Source organism: Vigna unguiculata, chromosome 3 (assembly GCF_037176805.1).
Source record: "Vigna unguiculata cultivar grain cowpea cultivar isolate G323 ecotype 2 chromosome 3, ASM3717680v1, whole genome shotgun sequence".
NCBI lineage: Eukaryota > Viridiplantae > Streptophyta > Magnoliopsida > Fabales > Fabaceae > Vigna > Vigna unguiculata.
This window is the reverse complement of record NC_140794.1, coordinates 2,673,799-2,692,179: the sequence shown is the minus strand read 5'-3', so window position 1 is coordinate 2,692,179 and position 18,381 is coordinate 2,673,799. Positions and strand designations below refer to the sequence as shown.

General features: G+C 33.1%; 3 protein-coding genes across 4 annotated transcripts; 1 reads left to right on the top strand and 2 right to left on the bottom strand.

Annotated features, from left to right (window-relative positions):
* Positions 1 to 1,680: 1,680 nt before the first annotated feature.
* Positions 1,681 to 4,783, bottom strand: LOC114176095 (phosphatidylinositol 4-kinase gamma 4). Its single transcript, XM_028061020.2, has 2 exons — positions 2,941 to 4,783; positions 1,681 to 2,527 (listed from the first exon to the last, which is right to left on the bottom strand). The coding sequence occupies exons 1-2, from the start codon at positions 4,273 to 4,275 to the stop codon at positions 2,150 to 2,152; spliced, it is 1,713 nt and encodes a 570-aa protein (XP_027916821.1). The 5' UTR covers positions 4,276 to 4,783; the 3' UTR covers positions 1,681 to 2,149.
* Positions 4,784 to 6,701: 1,918 nt separating this feature from the next.
* On the top strand, positions 6,702 to 9,099 carry LOC114178269 (uncharacterized). Its single transcript, XM_028064083.2, has 4 exons — positions 6,702 to 7,625; positions 7,799 to 8,022; positions 8,092 to 8,223; positions 8,436 to 9,099. Exons 1-4 carry the CDS (start codon positions 6,702 to 6,704, stop codon positions 9,097 to 9,099), a joined length of 1,944 nt encoding a protein of 647 aa, XP_027919884.2.
* Positions 9,100 to 13,340: 4,241 nt separating this feature from the next.
* CBL8 (calcineurin B-like protein 8) lies at positions 13,341 to 16,510 on the bottom strand. Of its 2 annotated transcripts, XM_028062334.2 has the most exons (9): positions 16,394 to 16,510; positions 15,740 to 15,893; positions 15,152 to 15,225; positions 14,947 to 15,006; positions 14,540 to 14,648; positions 14,351 to 14,403; positions 14,147 to 14,227; positions 13,935 to 14,047; positions 13,341 to 13,528 (listed from the first exon to the last, which is right to left on the bottom strand). In XM_028062334.2, exons 2-9 carry the CDS (start codon positions 15,855 to 15,857, stop codon positions 13,474 to 13,476), a joined length of 663 nt encoding a protein of 220 aa, XP_027918135.1. In that variant the 5' UTR covers positions 15,858 to 15,893; positions 16,394 to 16,510; the 3' UTR covers positions 13,341 to 13,473. The 2 variants fall into 2 exon arrangements, with proteins under 2 accessions (XP_027918135.1, XP_085526859.1); XM_085670733.1 differs by lacking the exon at positions 14,147 to 14,227.
* Positions 16,511 to 18,381: the final 1,871 nt, after the last annotated feature.

Here is an 18,381-nt window from a genome sequence, read left to right as displayed (position 1 = left end):
TATCAACCACGGATTCACATAAGTATTGTAGATATATAATGTTAAAATAATGTTTAATTAATTCTTAATGAGGTCAGTTTCTAGATGGTGGTGTATAAATATTAGGAGTGTAAAAATGAGTTTGAATTCACATTTAATAAAAATAAATTTATCTTAAGATTTTTTAGATTGAGATTTGTGTTAATTTGTTTATGTGAGTATATTTTAAAATATAGAGAATTTTGTAACAGTATGGTCATTGTTGGTAAGTCTGGAAGTGTCAGATGTTGGTTTGACAAATGGAGAGCAGTCGTACCAAAATAATTCAGGCAATCGAGCTCCGTGATAAAATGCTAGCTGTTATACATTACTTTACTCTAATATCATTTTTTTTATCGTAAAACGTGTGTTTTTATATTATATACTCTTTATTTATTTTTTTAAATGGATAATTTTCCGTTTTTGAAAGAATTTTATTTAACTTTTTATCACCGAAAAGTGGATTGGTTGAACGAACTTGACTTTTTTTAATTAAAATTAGAGGTATCAAAATCCGGTCCAGTCCGGTTCCATGCAATGTTTGAAGGGGAAATGGAGAGTTGTTCTGTTTTGAATTTTTGATCTCAAATTATAAAAATAAATAAATATAAATTTTTAACTCAATTATTTTAGACTGTTTTGACATATTAAATGTATTTGTGTGTTGGATTGTTTATATCCGACACATTTTTCTTTAATATTTATTAAAACATGTAAAAGAATTTTAAGATACTTGAATTAAAAAATTATATTACTTATGTTTAAAATTTGAAAACTAAAATAAAATATATAAATTATAATTTCGCGTTAAAATTCAAGACTAAAAAGATATTTCCCTTATTTTAATTATTACATTTCCAATACCGTTTTTCTAATAAAATGTTTAATATTTAAAAGCCAAAGGTTTAAAATTGACATAGAAAAAACAATATAACTAGCTTAACATATTTTATCTATGAAATACAAACTATATTCACGTACCCTTTTACATTATTTAATTAAACTTATCAACTAATTTAACAGCTAAGTTATTAAAAGAAATAATACCCATAACAAGTAAAATATTTAGCAAAAACCTTATCGTGTTCATGCTGTGAGATGCAATTATCAGAATTTTGTTATCACCAACGAGAAAAGACATTCTCAATGAAATAGCAAGTACACTTCTTTCTATCTACTTCACTTTCTTCGATGTCCAACCAAAGAACTTTGCATTCCAATCGCCAAGCAACGACTAATTTTGTGAATGGATTGCGAGACAAAAAGCGTTAATTATTAAATTTTAAGTCTAATTCAATTTAAAAAAAAAATTGCGTTAGAATCAATTTTACAACATGAAAATAAGTCGTTATAAATAAGTTTTAAGTTATTGAAATTTACACTTTATTTATATATTATAAAAAAAATTATTTTTAGTCGATGATGTGATTTTATTAACCAAAACTTTCATTGGTGTCTCTTAGTTCCTATGCACAACCAATGGTATAATGAATCATAATCAGACCACATGGTTGTCATTGTCTTTTTCACTTTTTTGACTACTACTACAATCATTTTGCTTTCTTCTTGAATCAATGTCATATCATAATGCCAAATTGCCAATGCGTAGCACCACACAATCATCAAGAGAAAAGAAATACTCTAGATGTTGTTCAAAACACATACAAAAATGTCTGCTTTATGATTAAGATTTAAATTACACAATCATTCCAATACTTGCATGTTTTTCTTTGTTCCCTTCTCATAGAAACAAGTCCAACTAAGATGCGGGCAAAGAGTAAAAAACCCATTTCATAAACCCCCTAAGATGTTAAATGTTTAGGGGGTGACACCTAACATGTAACATTTATTATGTACATGTGACAGATCCAGTTCTTTGTCACACCTCGTACAATTCTACTATGATATATGAAACCTTAGTATAATACATCTTATTTAGACCCTTACTTCTGTTCAGCACGGCATTACAATCCTGAAAAACAGTTGAAAGAATCATCCAAAAATAGACAAGAACATGATGATGAGGCCTATGTTTAGAACACATGAAGCCATATCACAGTTTATGCAACCTGCAGAGTCCATCACAAAATGGACTCATGCACTGAATACACCTATAACGCAGAAAAAGAGTCTACTTTGCAAGCTTGTCAAGGTGGGAATCCATGCTTTGCGAAATGGCTTCAAGAAATTCTGCTTCCTCCATGCCTGGAAGCAAGGAATCTTGGGCTTCCCCAATAATCTGTTCAATCACAGATTCCTTGTTCAAATTTTCCCGACACATTATGCTTCCTATTTCGTAGGGAGTAAGGCCTCTCTCAACACCTTTCTTCAGCAACATTGTGGAAATGCGAAGTGTTCTAGCACACTCAAGTGGCATATCCCAGCCATAACATTTCAAAAGTTCCAAGTCTTTTTCAGCATCCAGAGAATTTATGTATTCAATTGTCTCAGGAGAGTAAGGCTGACGAGCTTGCGGCCAGTAAAGCCAGTCAAATGTGCAATCTTCAAACTGCACAAACAATAATCAACTTACTCCATATTCAATCAATATCAGAATATGAACTTTAGTAGTACTATGTGTACTATGTATGAATGCAACTATTGTTTCAGTTATTCCACACAGTTTGCATAAAAAATTAGTTACAAACAGCTAGTAGATTATGCTCCTCCATATCTTTCAATGAATTAATCAAGTCACAAGAAGTAAATAGTTTCTCTGCATTAGGATCACATATGGGATATGATCTGCTCTGTGTATGCCAAAAGGGATGCAAAATTAGAACATGTGTTTGATGATGTTGTTTCGGTTTAAATCTGATGTTGGACCCAGAATTAATTCCTCGACCTAGCACTAAACATGTAGTATTAATCTAAAATGATATTGAGCATGATTTTGGATGATTGGGAAAAAAAAATGCTTACTTTATCTGGTAGACAGTAGCCATGATCAATAGGAATGAGCTTTATCTTGCCACCTGCTTCCTTTCTGATCAATATATTCCCACCATGCCTATCTGCATTGGCCAATCTTATATCAAGCACAGTAATCTTATGCACTTCCTCCACTGGGAAAGCCCAGGGTCCGAAGTCCTCACAGTTACCATCATTACTAGTGAATTTCTGCAGTGATCCGATCTTAACATCTTTTGCGGAGCAAGAAAACCCATTTGGATGGTTAAACTTTTGGTGCAGACACTGCACCATAACAGTAGGGGGAACACCAGAAAAGCCTGCTTCTTCACCTGTCAACATACGTGATCCACTCTTTGGATGATCCAACAAGTATGCTGCAACTTCCCTCAAGGCTCCTTCACCAACCTTTGTCCCTATTTTCAAACCTTCGCCATTGGGTGAACTTGGAAGACCTCTTGGGTTGTTCACAGCCATGGGTTCCTCATCCATTGGCTTAAAAACAGAAACATACTCCTGACCTGTTGAATCTTGCATGAAGTAAGTCCCTCCAGTGCCCTCAGAGGACCTCATAGGATCGTTTCCTCTCTCCAAACCTTCAAATGTGGAGTTTATCATATCCCAAAGGAAAGGAAAAAAATTGATCTTGGGATTCACAACAATTGGTTCCAACCAGAAACATACGTCAGGTGGCACATTTGCTATGTGAACATGGTTGTCCCTGTTATGTTTCACTGTTTCGCCTGGTGCCTCCACGGAGAGCTTCAAATCCTTCTGAATCGGTGTGGTCCTAATCTTGGCCGATTTCTTAACTATCAAATGAATCACATCGTCCTCACTCTTGCATATGTCATGGAACACTCTCTGATCGTCGAGCTTCTCATCATTGCAGAAAAACTCTTGGTCATCCTCCAGATCAATGAAACCTTCCCCTTTTTTTCTAATGCGTTGTTTCAGATAACCCACATTTCGGTGTCTGTCGATGTGGAACTCGAACTCCTTCCCTGAAACGGTCCTCACAACAATGAAAAGAAGATCAGAGAGGCGAAGAACCATGTGAAGAACATTTCCGTCAGCGACACCATACTCCTTGATAAGTGTGCCACTCCGAGCTAGCTCTCTGCCACCGAAAACCAACTTCTGCTTTTTCACCACGAAGCCTTTGCACTGCTGAATCCTCAGTTTCACGGAAGCAATGGAATCAGACTCCAACACGCGCATTGGGGTCACAGCGCCATCCACAGTGAGGTAAATCAAGATTGGCTCACCAGAACAATGTCCCGGTTGCCCTTCCCATTGCCCCTTCTCTTTGAAAACTGAACCCAAAGCAAACTCAGCAATTGACATCTCTCAAAGTCAATCACTTTTTTTCCCCTTTTGCTTGTCCCGGGTTCCCAATTGGCCTCACCTTATCTTACCCGTTTTCTTCTTTACTCCGAAATTTGTTTTCCGATGATACAACTCAATGGGACCCAAATAAACCCGACAAAGAACCTGTTTTTGAGGTGCCCAGAAGGGAATTTTGATTGTGCTTGGATGATGGAATGAAGAATAACAACGGTAATAACAAAAACAATAACTCTCGAACGAATGGTGGAAGAGAAGCAAGCGAGAGGGGACTCTTACCAAAAGGAAAGAACCAAAGGAAAAAATGAGAGAACGAAGAACTTAAAAGGAAAGGGTGGTTGCAGAGAGGGTGATGAATTGCGGAAGAATTGAGAGGAATAATGGGATTGTAGCATCTTCCGATATCGATGTGTGTGGTGTGTTATGTGTTATCACCACACCACAACAGTGAGTGAGAGACCGAACTTTTTGGTCCGATAAACCAGTGACGATGTAGAACAAAGGAAGAGTGTGTGAGATAAACGGTATTGTAGCCGTTGCCTTTTTATACAGTTTTGACCCAGCTACTATAACGGTGACTTAACACCCTATTCTTCCCTTTTTGTTTTTTTTTAATTTGTTTTTTATTTCTTAACTTTGAATAAAAATTAAAATTATTTTTTTTCAAAACTTTGACCTTATTTAATTCATTATTTTTAAAATAATGTGGATTTAATTTTTTTAACCAAATTTTGTTAAGTTTATTTGACATTTTAAACATATTTTTTAACTAATATTAAATTAACATTAAAGAGAAATTGTATCAAATGGTGTAAACAATTCAAATGATATCATGAGACAAAACATCAAATAAACTTAATAAAATTATATTTGAAAAGACTAAATTCATTTACTTCTAAAATTGATAAACTAAATTGGATCAAATTTTTGAAAAGGAGTTAATTTCAATTTTGGCTTAATTACTGTTTTAGTCCTCTTATTTGTTACCAAATTTCAAAATGGTCCTTCTATTATTCAGAGTCTCAATTTAGTCCTCAAGTTTTCAAAAGTGACTCAATTTAGTCCTCAAAGTTAACAGTGTTAAAAATCAATAACGGAACAGTGACATGGCTGTTTTACTCTAGCTGACTTAGAATTACGTGGCCCGTTAGAATTATGTGGAAGGTGAATTGGGGGAAATGAAATTAGGGTTAGTATATTGGAATTGGGATCAGAGGTGAAATAATTTGTTCTTCGAAATTTGGTGTGAGGAATTTGTCGCTTCGTTGGTGTGAGGAATTTGGAGCTGCGGAAATTGCGTTCTTGGGTTTATCATCTGTAATCGCCATCGTGGAGCATATTCCAGGTGAGTTGTTCTTCGAAATTTCGTTCTTCCGTTTTAGGGCTTTGTGTATTTTGGGTATAGGGTTTTCAGTTGGCGGGTTTGGGTGTAGGGTTTTGATTTGCACACTTGATTGTCGGTTTTGGGTGAAGCTTTGTTTAATTTTTGCGATGTTTTCGTGTTGTCCCACCACTTTGACATTAATATGTAGTTTGTGGTCCCCCTTTAACGGGGTTTGTGTATCCTGTCGGTTTGTTGGTGGTATATGTTGTAATAATTGTATATTGGTATGGGTAACTGGTAATTTCACAGGTTTATGATGGAAGATGACAAGTTTAAAGTTGTTATTCACCATGGAGGATATTTCGTGAATGAGGGTGGAATCAAGTACGTCAATGGCCATAGAAGCGAATTATGGTGTGATGAAGACAGGTGGTCTTACTTCGAGGTGCTTTCCATATTGAGAGAAATGGGTTATATTAATGTCAAGGATCTGTGTTATTCAGTAGGAGGTTGTCCAGTGTTGGAGGAAAGGTTGCGTCAATTTGTTGATGATGTTGGTGCACTGCATATGGTCCAAATCGCGAAGCAGCGTGGTGAAGTCCATATGTATGTCATTCACTCAGTATGTGTAGCAGAGGAGGTTCATATGTTGGAATATTATCCAGCTGGGGATAATGGTGAAAACAATATTGGTGTGGAGAACGACACTGAGGCTGAACCCGTAGAGGAAGTCCAGTGTACTGATGCAGAACAAGTTGAACCCGCAATTGGTGAGGCTGAGGTACAGTGTGAGGCACAAGTAGTAGTAGATGAGGGTGATGTGCAGTGTGAGGCAGATGTTTTAGAAGAGGTGCAGTGTGAGGCAACAACAGAACAGGTGCAGTGTGAGGCAACAGAACAGGTGCAGCCTGAAACTGTTGAGGTTGAGGTTGAAATTCAGCATGTTGGTGAATCACAGGCACAACCTTAGAGTGGTGTGTCGCAGGTGCTACCTCAAACACAGAATGTGGAAGAGGTTCAGATTGAAGATGGTTCCTCCACTGATTCCATACATGAAGAAAGTGATGGTTTGTATGATGTGGATATAGATTGTGACCCAGGGATGGGTGGGTCAGATTGGACTTCCTATGGACAGAGGAAAAGAAGTAATAAGGCTAAGAATAATGTAGAAATCAACAAACATGCTAGGGGACTATCTGATGATGAATGGGAATCTGATGAGCTGTTGAGTTTGGTAGGCACTGATTGTGATTGTGATAGTGAGGAGGAAGACACTTGTGGAAAGTTTGCCACATTTTCTATGCCCAAAAGTATGGCTGACTATGAATGGGAAGTGGGCACATATTTTGTAAGTAAAGAAGAATTTATAGAAGCCATTAGAACATATGGGTTGCAAAACGGGAGGAACTTGAAAATTGAGAAGAATGACAAAAAAAGAGTAAGGGTGACCTGTTTGGGTTCAAAAGGAAAATGTGGTTGGATTGCATATTGTGCATATATACCTGTTATTCAGACTTGGCAATTAAGAAAGATAGTTGATAAACATACTTGTTGCAGAGAGTTTAACAACAAGCTAATGAATGCCAAGTGGTTAAGTGGAAGAATAGAAAACACTGTGAGAGAAAATCCTACTGTGAAGGCTGTCCACATTCGTGAAAAGGGCTTAAGAAAGTGGAACGTTTGTATATCTCGTGCAATGTCTTTTCGTGCAAGATCATTGGCTTCAAGCAAGATTGATGGGTCCTTTACAGATCAATACAAACGCATGTATGATTATGCTCATGAGCTGCGCAGATCAAATCTTGGTTCAACAATCAAATTAAAGGTTGAAGATCATGATGGTGCAAAGATATTCCAAAGATTTTATGTCTGTTTAAAAGCATGTAAGGACAGCTTTGTATCATGTAGGTCTATAATAGGATTAGATGGATGTTTTTTAAAGGGGAGGTTTAGTGGTGAGTTATTGACAGTTGTGGCACGAGATGCAAATGATCAGATGTTGCCATTAGCATACACAGTTGTGGAGGTTGAAAATAAGGACACGTGATCGTGGTTCTTAGACCTTCTAATTGATGATCTTGGTGGGGTTGAATGTTGTGCCTCATGCACCTTTATATCAGACCAGCAAAAGGTAATTCATTGTGTTAAATATGTGTACTGCTAGCTTTTTGTCAGAATCTAATGTATCTATTTTTATAGGGTCTCCTGCCAGCTTTGAATGAACTCATCCCAGGAGTTGATCAAAGGTTTTGTATGCGCCACCTGTATGAGAATTTCAGGAAGAAATTTCCAGGGAAAATGCTCAAACGCTTAATGTGGAGGGCTGCTTACTGCACATATCCACAAGCATGGGAAAAGGTTATGTTAGAGCTTAAAGAAGTTGACGAGGATGCATTCAAACATTTAATAGCTATTCCTCCAAGGCAAGTTCCTCCACTTATTACTTAGTTTTTTATATGCCACAATATGTTGACATGCTGCAAATTTAATAGGTATTGGTCAAGATCAAGGTTCAATACCAATGTCAAGTGTGACACACTAGTTAACAACATGTCAGAGGTATTCAACAGCGTCATTGTGGATGCAAGGAGTAAGCCAATAATTACCATGCTTGAAGACATAAGGTTGTACGTGATGAATAGATGGGCAAGTAATAGGTTGAAGGTTAGTTCCTTCGAAGGTTCAATATGCCCCAGGATTCGTGATTGACTAGATAAGGAGCTGAAGTTAACGAAATATTGGGTTCCCAGGTATTCTTCACATTTGATTGGATTGTTTTATATATTCAAGACTGTGACTGGTTTAATAACCTGTGTACTTTTTTTAATGAATATAGTTGGTCAGTAGACAAGCTTTTCAAGGTCAGACATGTGTCTACTATTGGTGAGAAGTTTGTGGTTAATGTGGACAACATGGACTGTAGCTGCAGGAAATGGGGTATTACTGGCGTCCCATGCTCACATTCTCTGGCTGCAATGAAATTCTTAAATCTAAGTGTAGATCCATTTGTAGCACACTGGTTTACCAAGTCCACATATGAAGAAATATATTGCTCAATCATATATCCTGTAAATGGCCAAGATGTCTGGGAAATCACTCCCTTCCCTGATGTGCTGCCTCCATTAAAGTGCATACTGCCTGGACGACCTAAGAAGAAAAGAAGATTACAAGCCTCTGAGATGAAGAAAGATGACACCCAAGTTAGAAGATGGGGGATAAGGAAGAAATGCTCAACATGTAAGCAACTTGGACACAACAGAATAACTTGCCCACAAGCTCCACCATCTCCACCAACTCCACCACCAACAACTACTTCTGATGAACAATCCGTGCCTCCAAACCAGGGACCAACTGCTGATGAAGGCCAAAACATTTCCAATCAACAAGTTGTGCCTCCAAACCAGGGACCAACTGCTGCAGAAGGGCAAAATATTTGCAGTCAACAAACTGTGACTCCATCCCAGCCTCCTACTTCTGCTCAATATGTGCCTCCAACCTAACCACCTATTTCTGGTCAATCTGTCCTTGGAAATATGCCACCAGCTGTTAATTGTACACAAGGTTCAACTTCAACTTCAACTCCACCACTTACAACACATCCCACTGCAACACCAATTCCACCATCACGTGGCAGACCCAATATAAGGCCAAAGCTTCAGCATAGGCGAGGCCGTGTTTGGAAACCATGAAAATATGATGTTATATGTATTTTGTATTTTGTTACTGGACAACAGATAAGCTGAATTTGATGTTCTATGAATGTTGGACAAATCTGAATCTGAATCATGAAACAACACTGTATTTTGGAGAAACTATGATGTACTATTTTGGAGAAACTTATTGTGGTTGATATAAATATATCTAAAGTTTCCTTTTTTAATTGAAATCTTTTTTTGTGTTATTATTTTCCACTGTGTAATAGCCAACAAAACATATAAATGAACATGTACATAAATAAAAGGCAAATCACAGAATTCACTAATTTTTCAAGTTTATATATCATAGCAAAACCAAATACAACTTTGGTGCAGTATACAACATCGCACCATACCAGAACAAAACATAATACAAACAACCCCTTCACAACAATTTAGGGGCTTTTGATCACTACTGAAACTAAGAATACATTGAATACAACAAGAATACAAACAATTCCTATTAACCTCTTTATCCATTTCTCATACAACTTATTACTTTTCTCTAAACTAACAATCTTTCTCCTCTGTCTCATGATAACACCATCTCTATCATCAACATCATCTTCTCCACACCACCTGAAATAATTACAGCCAACAGAACCTTCATTTCCTCTCTGTTCATCAAATCAAGCACAACAAAAATTACATTATTCACAATCACGAATTCTGAATAATCAAAAAATAAAACTCAACAAGCTAACCTTGAAATTTGGACAACCCCAGAATTTCTTCCCAGCATTCCTACTTGTTCTGGCAGTTCTCATTACAGCAACCTCTCCACATTGACAAATGGGAGACACACCCAACCCCTTCCACCCACCACCAAGACAAGACACACCACGAATTTCATTGTGTGAACATGAGCAAGACTTACAAGAGTTGGCTTCATACATCTCTGATAACAACAAAATCATGGGCGAAATTAATTACAACAATCTTCTGCAGCACCGTATCAGTACAATTGTGCCACCTCACTACTGTTTGAACGGCGTTTGTTTAAATTAAACGGTGAGGACTAAATTGAGTCACTTTTGAAAACTTGAGGACTAAATTGAGACTCTAAAGAGAAATTGTATCAAATGGTGTAAACAATTCAAATGATATCATGAGACAAAACATCAAATAAACTTAATAAAATTATATTTGAAAAGACTAAATTCATTTACTTCTAAAATTGATAAACTAAATTGGATCAAATTTTTGAAAAGGAGTTAATTTCAATTTTTATTAAAAATTAAATGACTAAAAACATATTTAACTTTTTTTTTTTTCTTTTAACCTACCTCTTGCCGTCAACCTTGACAGCGATCCGTTTACTTCTTAACCATCATCATGGATTAAGAGTTTAATCACCACTGTTAATTCACCTCCCAAACTTTGTATAGTGTAAATCCATGAAAATTAAGAGTGGTATTATCACTTGCTCTGTTTCAATTTTTTTTTTTTTTGTATTTAAGATTATTACATATAGATTACTAATAAATAGTATTTCATTTGAGTCTCCTTCGTCTTAATGATACTGTACTACTTCTTAATGAAATTTAAATGTATTGGAAAATTATGTTATATGTACAATAATGACATTGAAGATTTTCTATTTTGAATTCATTGTGTGTTTACCTTTTAGTGGTCAATTTTAGTAATTGAAAAAATAATATAATTTTTCAAGAATAGGTAATGTTATTAATCAAATAATTAACTTTCGTAAATTTTCTAAATTAGTTAAAAGAATTTTGAAATTCACAATAGCCATTAGTTGTTGCAAAAGAGTGATAAGAGGGTATAATTGTCGTCATAAATAATTGTGTGATATAAAATATTTTATATGATTATATCCAAAATGCTTAATTACAATAATTAAAAAAAAGCATGGTATAGGGAATGAAAGGATAAATGTATCAAAATATGATAGCAATTATACGAGACGAATATATATCATACTATAAGGTTTTGAACTTTATAGACTAAAATCTCTTCTCAACAATTCGTTTTTTATTTTGTTTTTTATTTTAAAATTGACAGTGTTTCCATTTGGGTCTTATAAAAAAAGATTTACCATTAACAAAATATAAATTGTTTATATAAAAGTATTTATTATTTTTTATAAATAGGTTGTTTATGAAAGAGACTATAATATTATCTTATTGAATGTTCGTAAATTTTTTGTATATGTTATTTTATTTTTTTATTTTTTTACTTCACACGATATTCTAACTTATATTTGTAATATTATTTTATTACAAGACTTTTCGTGAATTCCAAAAACAATTAGAAATCAAAAGTGCACCAGCTTCATTTCTCAATCAACTTTGTTTAGTTACAAAACTATATTAAAGCGAGTTAAAAAAAAACAAAGTTTATACTTAGATAACTCCCTTTAATGGGTAAACTTACTATGATAATAATTTAAAACATACTAATTAAAATTATTAAAATATTATATCAATAAAAATATTATTTACTTTTTCATATCATGATTATAAAAAATTATTAACATCATAAAAGAAAATAGTTATTTTTCAAAATATAACATTGTTTAAAGACAATTTTAAAATTATTTGATTTCCTTTTATTAAAATATATGTAATAGTATATTTTATGATACTTATTATAAAATTAATAAATTTATTCTATATCAAAAGGGCGTAAATTCATGTATTCTTTATTAGTAAAAAAATATTGGATATGTGTTATAAGTAGTTTAGTTTTTATATTATCTTTTTAAAATTTATGTTAAATATAAGTTATTACAAGAATTATGAATAATGTTGTCGGAATCTTGAACATTGCAATGCAATGAAGATTCGATGGTAATCAATGGTCCTTCATTAATTCCTAGAATTAAAGTTCTAGTGCTTTAGCAAACACCTTCACATTCACAAAAGCACTTGGCAAAAACATATAGATACTTGCTTTATTATGTCTCATGATCCTCAATTTCAGATTCATTCATTTCGGGTTACTTTTTGCTCCCTAAATATCCCTATTCATTGAACAACACCTTCAACTTGTAAAAGAAAACTTAGGTTTAGCTTTTGTTGTAAGCAAATTAATGTTGTGAAAATTATGGGAATGTGGGATTTGGTGTCCCATGACTTTGAGATCTGCATTAGTACTAATAATGCACTCTAGTAATGAGAAAAGAGGTGAATGAATTTTATTTGACCCAAAATAATTCAACTTTTCCAATATCATGATTCTTCCTCACATGCTCCTTCACCCAAATGTGTTCCTCATGTGTCAATTACTCTTTTTTGAATTTCAACCCAGTTAGAACAAACTCTATACAAGTACCCAAACATGTTTTCAATCTATATTAAAATGAAAAAATATCAAAACAATATAAACAAATCAAATATTATTCTAAAATACGTTTAATACACAAAAAAATTTAACGTTATTAGATAAAAAAGTACTATAGTCATTTATTTTTAAAATTTTGAAATCAAAATGTATCAAAATTTATTATGCGAACGAATTTCAATTTTATATTAAAATTCAAAAATTAAAAATATATTTAACCATTTATTAACACATATTTTGGCATAAATTTACCATTTAACCTTCTTTTTATCATTTTATCTGTGTCATAATATACTATAAACTTAATATTTTGAAGGGGGCTTAGGAAATGTGTGTGCCCTTGTTCTTTGAGTGCCAAACAAATCTTCTGAATCCTCAACTATGATGCATTGTCAAGCATGGTCAGCAACTGCTGTTCAATTTCAATTGAATTAAATTGCTATTGAATTGAATCTTAGAAAAAAAAAAGAATTGTATTTAAAAAAAAATAAACTTGTCTTTTTTGAAAATTTAACTAAATTGTTACAGTAATTTAATTTTCAAAACTAAGTGACTAGCCAAGTTTTTACTCTGTACTTTAAATATACTGCATTCTACCAAATCATGATAGTTTTTATTAACAAATTAAACGTAACTCACTAAATTTTTTGTTTTTTTATGAATAATTAAAACAATATCCAAAAATTAGTATAGGGATTTAGATATAGTTGTTTTGTGGCCACACTGAGAGTGTTTCTGGATATCAGTATGAAAGTGTTTCCGAGTGCTATATAATTTTTCTGTCTTTGAAGCAGCCAACACTGGACTGGTTAATGGTGTTTTGAACATATTATACAATGTATTCAGGTAGCAACTGTGTGCTACCTAGTGTAGCTAGTCTTCCATCTCAGAGTGCAAAATAAAGCTGGGAAATGCCAGAGTTATATCCCTGATAAACAGAACCATCCAAGTAAGATTTTGTAAACAGACTTGAAGAATAAAAGAATAAGTGCTAAAGTTTCACTGGCAAGTAATCTGCACAATTTAACAATGAAATTATCAACTTGGTGCAAGTTTGAAAAATAATTATAACTTAAAAGTAAATCGTACTGGTGTGACACAACTTCAATACAAAGAAATCGAGCAAAGGTGGCACAACTATAATACAAATAAGTCGTACCACCAGGATTGGACTCGGTCTAATCAGGGTAAAATTGTTTCACGTTGGTACGATATTTTTGAACTGAAGTTGTGTTAACATTACACGATTTATGTAACTTTTTCAAAACTTGCAAAAGTCATTAATTTGAGTGTAAAATTGTACTAGATTGGAAAAAGGCCGAAAAGAAACTCACTTTAGATAAGGTAGAGTCATGATCTTCAGAAGAGAAGGATTTTTTGTCACATAATCTCTCCACTCTTCATTATCTATCTTACCATCTCCTTTTGAATCAACCTCCAGCATTGTCTAAGTGAAGAAGAAAACAACCAATAAGGGAAAACAATTTGTATAGTGGATTGGGGAAAAAAGAAAAGTTGAAGAGCAGATTTGTGCTCGGTTCACAACCCTGTCCACAATTGCTTCAACAACATCATCGGGAACTGTAACATCTGATTCAGTGAGAGTAGCCAACACCATTTCCTTCAACTTGAGTGCACCATTAACCACAGAAGGGAATGCTCAAATAATAAGAACGAAGCATAAACTATAAAAGTGGTTATAGGTGAAAATGTAAACGAACGAAAGACCACAGAATTCTAGGGTACTCACCTCGTGATGCTCAATGTATCCACTCTGTGTAAGGTCAAACAATCTAAATGCAACTGTCAGAAAGAAAAATTGGCACAATCAAGTCCTGGTCTACTTAACTAGTACAACACTCTGCTCAATTTACATAACCAAAAAAAACATAACAGACAAATAACGTTTGATTTATGTAACAAACAAATGATGTCCTACATTCAATTTTCTTCTCTTCAGAGGCATTTGGATGAAAGATACTGAGTGAGCGAACAAACTCCCCAAAGCTAATTACTCCATCACGCTTGATGTCAAACATATCAAATACCTGCATTTTGCCAACAAAAATCATGACATCAGCATTGATTGATGTCTACTTTCTCATTTCTAGTCAATGTGGGACTTAGACTCACACTTAAATTCCTAACAATATACTGATTAAATTTTAAGATATTTGGTGAAGTAACTTTCTGGTACTATTCACATTTTTTCACACTGTAAGCAACACTAGGCATAACATAATAGTACAATTTGGTGAAGTAACTTTCTGGTACTATTCGCATTTTTTCTTGGATACATGGTGCACTTGACAGGATGTAAGAAAAAAAAAATGTACAAGGACGCACCCTATCTGCAAATAGATTCTGCTTGTTACCATTATCAAAAAGTGCAAGATGGAACTCCTCCTGCAGATAAAAATTTTCAAGAATTTAGCACCTTTAACTTTCGTTATATCGAAATGCTCAGAAAATTATGATGACTATTCAGCAATGTAAAAAGATCGTGGGTAAATGGAATCCTTATTACTAGTACAAGCTAAAATGGAAATACCTTGTGAAGGAAGTCATCATCACTACTTAATTTCTTAAACGTGCAAAGCAAAGCCTCAATCTCATTCACAGTAACTGTCAAAGAATAAAGGACATCTGAGAGTTAAGCTATAAGAAAACACACATGTACACGTTTGGCAAACATAACACATGCTGCCAAAGTTATGTTCTATCATCTACAAGTTTTGGATTTGGAACAAGAATGTTTGTGACAACTTTAGAACTAACACCTCAAATGGAATCCTACATGTGTTGGGTATTTTGAGAGTGGATTACCGGAAAGATACAATACTAATAAGACATGAGTCCAACTGACACATAAGGAATTGACACCACACTCGTAACCCAAAACCTTAAGGTAATGAGTTTATGGGTTTTCATCCTTATATTTAACTTTTTCAGTTTTACTTAACATGGACTTAGACTCACGTTTGGATTATTAACGATATGTTAACTTGGTCTATTGACAAGTGGCATTCCAAAAACAACAACACAAAAGTAATGGCCAGATTGATAATGATAGTGAAGTCATGGTTCATTTCATGAAAAGACCAAGAAATAGCGCGTGAATGAAGTTTTTTCTACTTACAGGATGTTTCCGAAGCAAGAACGGTGGATAGTCCTAGCTTAGTCTTTGGTCTCGTTTTCTTCAAGCAAAAGCAGCTCATAGACATCGACATAGTTTCAGTTAAAGGATTATAGGACATGATTCTGTCAGAGATAGCACTGTTAAACAGATGGCCCTGCCCACATCAAAGAGAAAAATGTTTAAGTTCACGATTAATCTCTAGAAGATTTTGCTAGAGTACCATTATTAAGTCTCTTTCATCCAATTGATGCAAACTCTAGTGGGAGTTTGTGCAATTTAGGAAAGATTTCAAGTTCAAATATTGTTCAGAGCATAAATACTATGACAGGACCTTCACTATCAATGGTTCAGCAAAGATACAATGAAGTCAGAATGTTAGCCAGTATTTCAATTGAATTCCAGAATTAGAAAAATTCTGACTTGTCAATGAATCGAACTTCTTTAATATTACTTTGATTATTGAACACCAATGAATGAATAATCATCCCAAAGAAAGAAAGAAAAAAGTCAACAAAACCAGTAAATCTTTGTTATGACATGATGATCCTGTATTGGTTGTAACCGTCCTCAGATATGGGAGCAAACATCTTTTAGAGATTAAAGAGAGATAAGAATAAAAAACATGGAACATTACATGGCATAAAAACCACTTACAGAAACCAGAAGAAGATGGTTAACCCTTCAAAGGTACAGAGATATTCACAGGTGTGTCTTTAGTTTGTCTTTATTTATTTATGACTATGAATGTATTATCATATTTATAAGTCAATCACTTACACAAAGTCATATATACTCTATAAACTACACTATGAAATATATTAATTCATTTAATATATTTTACTATATCTTCCAACCACTCCTATCTGAAAGTGTCATGTCCATATATAAATATTAATAAACAAGACTAAAACAATGCTTATGTAGTTGAAACAAGACTTATGAAAAAGTATCATTTTTATTTTAAATGTTTTGCTTAAGCATGAGCTTCATCTTAATATTCATCTGCCTAAAAACTACATTCCTCAACATCTTTATGGTGTAAAAGTCAAAGTAGCTACTAAAAAATACTTGAAAATGTTGATTAGAGAAACAAATAAAAAATAATATTAAAGTGTTTGGCCACTGGTGGTGTTAAAGAATGCTTCTTGGTGGCAATAATCCTTACAGTTTAAAATGTCATCAGAAAGAAAAAATATTCTAGAAAATACAAATCAACCCCTTTGTGGTTTGTTATTCTAATAATTGGCATCTGAATGACAAAATAAATAGATGTGTATGTAAAATTCTCACATTATGATATGTGATAAATATCTACTTGTAATAATACTCTGCAGAACTAAGCCAAAATAAAAAATACACTAAAAAATAATATAACATTTTTCAACAAAATGTTAAAGTAAGAAATATCATTAATTATGCTTTAACTAAATCAGAATACTACAGTGCGAGTACAATTTGCCAACAAAAATCATGCAAGGTTATTATCATTAACTAGAGAGGAACAAATTAGTACGCTAAACATTCATTTAAGTTTACATTTTGATCTTGAGCGTTTAATTAAATTTAATTGGGATGCAGACTTATAAAAGATTGATAGTCATATTACAATATGAAATATTATAAATATAATAAATTATATAATTACATTATAAAATAGTATGAGTGTTGAAAATTTGTAAAAAATTGTGAAGAGATGAGAAATATAAAATATATGATAAATACAAGAAATATGTTATAAGAGAAACTTTTTATTTTATTTTATTCATACATATAATAAAATATAAAGTCAAATTACTTTTACAAGATATATTTTTTAAAATAAATCATCAAATTATTGATTTGAGAATTTTTCCTTTTCACATGCGAATTTAGACGACATAGGAACTTCAATAAGTGCATACTTAAGCAAATATTTATTGTACTATGTACTATAAGGTAAGAATGCAACTCTCCTAAAACCATATGAAATGTTCCAAAATGAGGGAAATCCTCCTATAATCATACAAAAATTTTCCAAACAAAAGAAACATGATTATTGGTAATGTGGCTGTTACTGATAGGGATGGCAATGGGGCGGGGCGGGGACGGGTTTCACTATCTCATACCCATTCCCGTAAAAAAAATCATCCCCATCCCCATACCCAAACCCAACGGGTATCAAACTTTTATCTCATCCCCATCCCCACCGGGTAACGGGTATAATCTCGTATTCATACCCGTACCCATTTACTTACTACTTTAATATTAATTTTAACTAATTTTTATAAAATAATAAAAATTACTGTAAAAGAAAACATAATATTATCAAATATTCAATATTAGGAGTATGGTTGTTTCTTTGATATCAAATACTTTGAAATAAATTATAATTGTTTACATTTTAGATTAGAATACCAAATAAAATTTAATGAGAACCAAAACATTTATTAAATTTGCAAACATTAATGAAACCTAGTTGATAAACTTTAAAAATATTTTTTTTTAAAACTATAAAAGGAAAAAATATTTTTAAAAAATAATAAAAGGAAAAAAATATTTAAATTAAAATATATTTTAAATGTTTGTTTACTTCAATTTTTTAAATTATAATGAATCTATAGTTTATACACTAATAAAAGTTATAATACATCACTTGATCAAAA

What these genes read in the sequence shown, in the direction of transcription:
- LOC114176095 (XM_028061020.2), bottom strand. Translation starts at nt 4,275, where the DNA reads ATGTCAATTGCTGAGTTTGCTTTGGGTTCAGTTTTCAAAGAGAAGGGG. An exon ending in GCTACTGTCTACCAGATAAA is followed by an intron (nt 2,528 to 2,940) that starts GTAAGCATTTTT and finishes TTGTTTGTGCAG; the next exon opens with TTTGAAGATTGCACATTTGA.
- LOC114178269 (XM_028064083.2), top strand. Translation starts at nt 6,702, where the DNA reads ATGGGTGGGTCAGATTGGACTTCCTATGGACAGAGGAAAAGAAGTAAT. An exon ending in TAGCATACACAGTTGTGGAG is followed by an intron (nt 7,626 to 7,798) that starts GTTGAAAATAAG and finishes CTATTTTTATAG; the next exon opens with GGTCTCCTGCCAGCTTTGAA. An exon ending in ACCATGCTTGAAGACATAAG is followed by an intron (nt 8,224 to 8,435) that starts GTTGTACGTGAT and finishes TAATGAATATAG; the next exon opens with TTGGTCAGTAGACAAGCTTT.
- CBL8 (XM_028062334.2), bottom strand. Translation starts at nt 15,857, where the DNA reads ATGTCCTATAATCCTTTAACTGAAACTATGTCGATGTCTATGAGCTGC. An exon ending in ATGATGACTTCCTTCACAAG is followed by an intron (nt 15,007 to 15,151) that starts GTATTTCCATTT and finishes TTTTATCTGCAG; the next exon opens with GAGGAGTTCCATCTTGCACT. An exon ending in GATACATTGAGCATCACGAG is followed by an intron (nt 14,228 to 14,350) that starts GTGAGTACCCTA and finishes GGTGCACTCAAG; the next exon opens with TTGAAGGAAATGGTGTTGGC.